Source organism: Oratosquilla oratoria, chromosome 6 (genome assembly GCF_046742065.1).
Source record: "Oratosquilla oratoria isolate Oo_2021 chromosome 6, ASM4674206v1, whole genome shotgun sequence".
In the NCBI taxonomy this organism is placed as follows: Eukaryota; Metazoa; Arthropoda; class Malacostraca; order Stomatopoda; family Squillidae; genus Oratosquilla; species Oratosquilla oratoria.
The window spans coordinates 84945612-84953746 of record NC_134782.1 but is presented as its reverse complement, the minus strand read 5'-3'; the positions used below and the strand labels follow the sequence as shown (position 1 = coordinate 84953746).

Sequence of the window (8135 nt, the reverse complement as noted above, 5' to 3'; positions counted from 1 at the left end):
TTAGTCTCATTTGTACCACATCCATGCATATTAAAAGACCCAAACCTTAGGGTTCTGGCTGGAAAACTCCCAGACCCCTTTGGGGCTACAGAGACTAGGATGCCTAGTCCTATCCCCATTCCATTTTTGTCACCTTTTACAATTCATGTGGGAACACCTGGTGGCAATATTCGAGGAGAGGATGGAATAAATTGTATACATTTAAGTCAGGAAGAAGTGCAGGCCAGGATACAGGCTAAATTGATAAAACACCTAGACTGGCAGAAGAAGAGGGGATATGATACAGGTATACAAACTACTTAAAGGTTTTGAGGACATTCACTGTGGCTTCTTTACATTCAACACAATAGGACCAAAAGGACACACAATGAAATTAAGTAAACCAGAACACTGGAGGACCACATTAAAAGGAAATTTGGTTAAGATAAGGGTCATAAATGAGTGGAATGGACTACCAAAGCATGTTGTGACAGAGCCTACCATAGCTAGCTAGGCAAGATATGATAGGCACAATATAATGTAGCACTCTTGTACTATTCTCAGAGGTGGGGACAAGAAAAGAAATTTACATCTTCATTCCCCACTAGTTATTACTAAGTAAGGATTACTAGGAAGCATAATCTTGTAGATAGTTTGAGTTTTAATGTAGATAAAGAATTGGACTTCGGTGAACCTTTAACAAAAGGAAAAACAAGAAAACTCCATTCCCTTGTACATACATACATATATCAAGGCTTTTTCCCCCTTACACGGGGGGGTAGCCAAAAAGAAAAAGGCATAGAAATCACTTCCACCCATTTAATTTCCCATATATTCCACTCCCCTCCCTCCCTCTTATCTTGGCACCTCCTGGATGACGGGTCATCCCTGCATCCTGTCCACTGTCCTGGGTCACAAGCAGTGTCGCAAGACACAGCACATCCACAGCAAGGCCGCTTCATAAGTTCGGCGACCCCCCCCTCTCCATCCCCTCATGCAGAAAAGGAGAAGACAGGGAGAAATCCCTTCGGGCTGCGTCAATTTTTTTTCATACATACTTCCTCACCCCCCATCCCCCACCCACTCCCCCTCATGCATCACAGCCTCATCTATACACAACCCTTCTCCATTCACCCCTATCTTCTGTCCTTCCTCCACAGACATTCCTCTCTTTTGTTAACCCCCTTTCACCCCATCCATCCATCTCATCCTAGGACGCCCCCTCATATTAACTCCTTCCACCTCCACCTTCCACACTTTTTTTACTAATCTTTCTTCACTCATTCTTTCCATGTGTCTAAACCATCCTAATACTCTTTCATCAAACCTATCTCCCAGCTCCCTTTCCACCTATGTTCTCCTCCTCACCTCCTCATTTCTCACTCTATCTAGCCTAGTAACCCCTATCATACTTCTCAGACATTTCATCTCAAACACATTCAAACTCCTCTCTTCCTCTCTCATGTTCCATGTTTCTGCCCCATACAGTGCTGTTGGCACAATCACTCCTTCATATATCCTCCTCTTAGCATCCATTCCCAGATGTCTATTTCTCATTACACTCTTTAATCCACCAATGCATTTACTCGCTTCTCTCAATCTACATTCTACCTCCACCCCCACTCCTCCCTTTCCTGTCACATTCGCACCCAAGTATCTGAAACTATCCACTTCCTCCAGTTTCTCACCCTTAATGCTCACTTCCAGCCTTCTGTCACTCTCTCCCCTTGTACATCTCATCACCTTACTTTTGCCCACATATATCTTCAGCTTCCTTCTTTCACACACCTTCTCAAACTCTGTCACTAACTTCCTCAATCCCTCCTCTGATCCTGCCACAAGCGCAGTGTCGTCAGCAAACAACAACTGGCTCACCTCACACTTTTCTTTAATCATCTCCAACCCCTGACCCACTACCCTTGCATTCACCTCTCGCACCACCCCATCCCTGTAAAGATTGAACAGCCAGGGCGACATAACACATCCCTGACAACGTCCCACCTTTACCTCAAACCATTCACTCTCTCCATTTCTAATCCTAATGCAAGCTCTACTACTCTCATAAAAACTCTTGACTGCTCGTAACAGCTTTCCTCCTATCCCATATATCTGCAGTACCTCCCACAGTGCCTTCCTGTCTACCTTGTCGTAAGCCTTTTCCAGATCCATAAAAGCCCAAAAAACATCCTTACCTTTTCCTATAGCTTTCTCACATATCTGCCTTACCACAAAAATCTGATCTACACATCCCCTGCCTGTCCTAAAACCACTGTTCCTCACCAATCTCCCTCTGTTCCTCTCAATCAAGACCCTCCCATAAGCCTTCCCAACTACACTCAACAAGCTGATCCCTCTATAACTACTACACTCACACTTGTCCCCCTTTCCTTTGTAAAGCGGAACTATACATGCACTCCTCCGGCACTATACCCTCTCTTAAACAAACATTAAATAACCTCACCAGGCAGTCCACCATAACTGTACCTCCTTTCTTCAGACATTCTGCATGGCATCCATCCAACCCAGGTGCCTTACCTGCTCTCATCATCTTAACAGCTGCTTTCACTTCATCCTTCCCTATTTCTCCTCCATTTTCCTCACTCATCACTCTCATTTTCTTATCGCTTCCCACTGCAACTACCTTTCCCTCCCTATCCTCCTTCACATTAAGCAACTCCCTAAAATACTCTGCCCACCTTCCTCTCACTGCCTTCTCTTCCATTATCATCTCTCCATCTGCACCTTTTACTTTTTCTCTACTTGATTTGCCTCCTCTTCTTCTTTTAATTTCCTTCCAAAACATCTTTTTATTACTTTCAAAATTTTCTGTCATACTCTTTCCCCATTTCACATCTGCTTTCCTCTTTGCTTCCTTTATCTTATGCTTAACTTCCTTTCTCTTTACTTTGTACCTCTCATATGATTCCCTCGTCCTAATTTGTAGCCAATCTATGAATGCCTGCTTCTTCTCTTTTACACCCTTCTTTGCTTCCTCATTCCCTTGTAATAAAGAAAAAAAATGTAAAAAAAAAAAAAAAAAAAAAAGCCACATGATTATTCAGATGTGTGTGGCAAAATGGATGAAAAGTCTTTAACCTCTTCAATATAAGTCACATTCTCTCACGCAGCATCAGATGCCTAATATACGATGCATCACACTACTTGTTATAAAATATAAAGTCACTGCTGTGTTACTCGTTCTCTTTCACTCTAAGTAATAATAAACACAGAAAACATGATCCAACCAGGTCATAGAATTCAGGGACCACTCAGCTACAACTACAAAATAAATATAATCAAGATGCCTATGCCAGCATTCTCATACACCCACTCTCACCTCATGACCCTTACATAGGCGTCATCGTATCGAAGAGGTTACATACATATACCAAAGGCTTTTTCCTCCTTACATGAGGGATAGCCATAAAGTAATGGTAAATATTTTATTGCAGTCATTGATAAAGCAACTAGGGGTGTCTGGACATATATACTTAACCACTTTGGTACGATGACACCTACATAGGCATCATGAGGCGCGAGTGGGTACACGAGGATGCTGGCATTAGCATCTTGATTATATATTTTTGTAGTTGTACATGAGTTACCCCAGGATTCTGTAAACTGGTTTGATCATGTTTTCTGTGTTTATTATTACTCAGAGTAAAAGAGAATGAGTAATACATCAGTAACTTTATATTTTATAGTGTGGGTAGTGTGATGCAGTGTACATTGGCAGCTGATGCTGTGAGAATTTGACTAGCACTGAAGTGGTTAAGCATGTGATTAATGCAACACAACACTTCCCATTGATGATGATTGTGAGGTACATAGTTTGCAGTTAAATTGAAATGCATAATTAAATTTTTGTCTTTTTGGACACATCAATTTTATTACTGTTTCATGCTTTACCATCCTCCATTTCTTTTAAGTACCATTTCAGTTTATCCAGGGACAATAATCTTTGAATAAATAAAGGTAAATGTTACACAAAAAAGAATATATTTTTCATCACTTTACAAAGGTGACATACAAAATGAATTATTCACAATCAACAAAAATATAGAATGTATATCTTCAATCATGTCAAACTCCACATATCTGACATCACATCATCTTGGTATTTGAAAAGGCCCTCAGGTTTGTGAAATGTTGTGGCAGTGGTCTTCACCTTCATCTTGCAAGCACGCTCATACATCTGAAAAGTATCCATAGAACAGATTACAGCTCCATAAGCAGTATAACAGATTTACAGTTAATTAATGCAATGCAATGACATCAACTACAGCCAAATATGTCTGTGCTGGCATTTAAATGCCTTTATTATTATATCCTATGCACAACCATTTATCATAGACTAAAGGAATCTATGACAAATCTCAAGCTTCCAAAGGAACAATACTACCACCAATGCGGCTTAACCTATTTACATATGACTTCTCCACCCCAAACCCAGAGCACAACACCATACCTCTCACATACACAGATTAACAAGTGTGAATGTAGTAGTTTTGGAGGGAGTAGTCTGTTGAGTGTGGTCAGTAAGGCATATGTGCAAACATTAACTGAGTGGACTAACACAAGTAACACATGGAGTAACTGGGAAAAAGCAGTGTGGATTTAGGAGGAAGAGGATATACAGATCAAGTTTTAGTGGCAGGTATATCTGAGGTATTTAGCAAAAAATAAAGATGTTTGGGAGGCTTCATGGATTTAGAGACAGCATATGATAAGATTGATATCAATTAAGGAGTGTGTTATGGATATATAGAATAGGGGAAGTCTTGAATCCGGTAAAAAGTTTTTACACGAATACTAGAGCATGTGTGAGGGTTAGGAATGGAAAGAATGAATGGTCTAAAAATGTAAGGCTGTATCAGCATTGTGTGACATTAACACAAGTGCTTGTCAATACATACATGGATGGGGTAGCAAGGGAGGTTAATGCAAAAGTGCTTGACAGAGGTTTGGAGTTGGTGAGTGAGGGTGGAGAGACATGGGAGATGAATCAGTTGTTGTTTTTAGATGACACTATTTGTGGCTAGTTCTAAGAAGAGACAGATGCAGTTGATAATTGAGATTGGAAAGGTGCGAAAGGGGAGAAAGTTGAGAGTGAATGTGTGCACCAGTAAGTTATATGCCTTTTGACTTTGGTTACCTCCCTTGTACTAAAGAAATGTTGCCTTATTTCGAGCCATGCTCTAGATTTCTTAATATTGTAGCTATGACCCCATGTTCTATTATTTTCTAATACAAAAATATCTTCAAAGTTAAGATTATCTATCCCTTTAAGTATCTTAAAAACCTGGGTAAGGTCACCATGCAGTTTCCCATACCTTAAAGGATATAGATTTAGTTCTCCTTGAGGAAAATGTGCAATACTAGTTCAGATATTCTTCATTGTATAAATTCCAGTAAATCTATGCTTGTAAATGAGGAGACCACACTTGGACACAGTATTCTAAAATAGGTCTTACCAATGCTGTATAACATTTTAATATTATTCTTTAGTTTTGTAATAAATACTATAGGATATAAATCCTAATACCTTGTGTGCTTTCTTTACTGCATTATTTCATTGTTTACATGGTTTTAAGTTTTTATCAATTGAAAGTAATAAAAAGATGTTTTGGAAGGAAATTAAGAGAGAAAGGGAAGGTATTTCAAGTAGAGAAGAAAGGTAAAAGGTGCAAATGGAGAGTTGATAAGGGAAGAGGTTGTGGTAAGGGGAAGATGGAAAAAGTATTTTAGGGAGTTGCTAAATGTGGAGGAGGATAGGGAGAGAATGGTGGCTGCAGTGGAAGGTGTTAAGAAATTACAGTGATGGATGAGGAAAATGGGGGAGAAATAAGAAAAGATGAGGTGAAAGCAGTTATTAAAATGATGAGAGCAGGTAAGGGACCTGGGTTAGATATGTGTCATGCAGAGTGTCTAAAAAAAGGGAGGTACAGTGATGGTGGACTGGCTGGTGAGGTTGTTTAACGTTTGTCTAAAGGAGGGTAGAGTGCTGGAGGAGTACCTGTATAGTTCCACTTTACAAAGGAAAAGGGGACAAATGTGAATGTAGTAGTTTCAGAGAAATCAGTTTATCAAGTGTAGTTGGGAGGGCTTATGGGAAGGTTATGATTGAGAGAATTAGAAGTGGAAAAGAGGGAGTAACTGGTGAAGAACAGTGTGTGTTTAGGAAAGGTAGGAGTTGCATGGATCAGATTTTTATGGTAAGGCAGATATGTGAGAAAGCTTTAGGAAAAGGCAAGGAAGTTGTTTGGGCCTTTATGAATTTGGGAAAGGTTTATGACAGGGTAGACAGGAAGGCACTGTGGGAGATTTTGCAGATATATGGGATCAAAGGAAAGCTGTTAAGGGCAGTCAAGAGTTTTTATGAGAGTAGTAGGGCCAGTGTTCATGGCCGGATTTTGGGCAGGGCCAATAGGGCTATGGCCCAGGGCCCTGTGCCAATTCTATTACAATAGTATAAGCACTTTTTTTGGTGTATCATGATCAAGAAAACAAGTAATCAGCTGACTGATTTTCCTACATTACTATACCTAATGACTGAGTGGTTGAGGAGTTTGTATAAACATAATTATTAGTATATGACAAACTTACTAAATGCTAATGGGGTGTGAACCTGACAAGGCCCTGCAACATGTAAATCCTGCCCTGCCTGTGTTAGAATTAGAAATGGAGAGAGTGAGTGGTTTGAGGTAAAGGTAGGATTTTCCCAGGGATGTGTCATGTTGCCATGGCTGTTCAATATGTACATGAATGGGGTGGTGCGAGAGGTAAACACAAAGATAATGAGTCACAGATTGGAGATGATTAAATATAAAAAAATAAATCATACGAAAATCGAATAAAACATATGAATCTATTTTCCCTAAAAAAGCGTAGACTAAGAGGTGACTTGATACAGGTCTTTAAAATTCTAAAGGGAATTGACATCCATAGTGACAAAATTTTCACATTGAATGAGAATCAGACAAGAAACAATGGTCTCAAACTGACCGGAAATAGATTCAATTTGGAAGTAGGTAGAAACAACTTTGCCAACCGTGTAGTTAATGAATGGAATAAACTTCCTGCACAGGTAGTGCAATGTAGTTCAGTTTGAAGCTTTAAGAATCATTTAGATAAACACCTAAGCAAGATGCTGTAATGATTATCATTTATTTTATATTATTTGTTTTTGTTTTGTTATCATTTGTCTGTTTGATTTTCATTTATTATTAGTTATATGTCAATTTATTATTATTTACTATTTACCTGTTTGTTTATAATTTAACTATACCTATGCATTTATTTATGTATTTTATTTGTTATTTACATTATTATAGTTTTTATTTATTATTTTATTATTGTTATGATTTTTTTTGCATCCGACCTAGATATGGACCAAAAGGTCTCCTGTCAGCATGCTCCACCTTTGTAATCCTTTGTAAAGAAAATGGAGAAAAGTGGGAGGTAAGCTAGTTGTTATTTGCTGATGACATTTGGTTAGTGGCAGGATCAGAGGGAAGATTGAGGAAGTTAGTGACAGAGTCTAGGAAAGTGTACGAGAGGAGAAAGTTAATGGTAAATGTGGGTAAAAGTAAGGTGATGAGATGTACAGCGAGTGGATGGCAGCAATTTGGAAGCGAGTATCAAAAGACAGAGGCTGGAGTAAGTGGATAGCTTTATATATTTGGGGTCACATGTTGCAGGGAATGGAGGTGTAAGTAGATTTTAGACTGAAAGAAGCAAGTCCTTGGTGGATTATAATGTGTAATGAGAAATAGACATTTGTGATTGGATGCTAAGAGGAGATTGTAGGAAGGAGTGATTGTGCCGACAGCACTGTATGGGGCAGAGATGTGGATCATAAGAAGAAGAGTTTAACCCCTTCCATACGGTGCCGCACACGTAGGCGTCATGGGGAGCGAGTGTATTCGCGAGGCTGCCATATCGGCGTCTTGATTATATTTATTGTAGTCGCCCCTCCATAATGACATTCTTTCTAATTTTTTTGTAATCGCATTTTCTATGGTTATCAAAATTCACGGGTGAAGAGAGAACGATCGATATAAGCGGTGACTATATTTTATGATGCGAGTATTATTACGACACGTCGTACGGCTGGCATTGGTTGCTGCCACCGAGATCTAAGTCCATGACGCCTA

The 8135-nt window shown here is 39.4% G+C and overlaps 1 protein-coding gene across 4 annotated transcripts in view; it reads right to left on the bottom strand.

The window, feature by feature from the left end:
• Nucleotides 1-3961: 3961 nt before the first annotated feature.
• Nucleotides 3962-8135, bottom strand: part of LOC143026678 (nucleolar complex protein 4 homolog B) — a 136165-nt gene continuing 131991 nt past the window's right edge. For all 4 annotated transcript variants that reach the window (XM_076187482.1, XM_076187481.1, XM_076187480.1 and 1 more), the window contains exon 12: nucleotides 3962-4174. In XM_076187482.1, coding sequence (XP_076043597.1) covers nucleotides 4058-4174 — 117 coding nt within the window. In that variant the 3' untranslated portion in view covers nucleotides 3962-4057. The remainder of the gene's footprint in view (nucleotides 4175-8135) is intronic.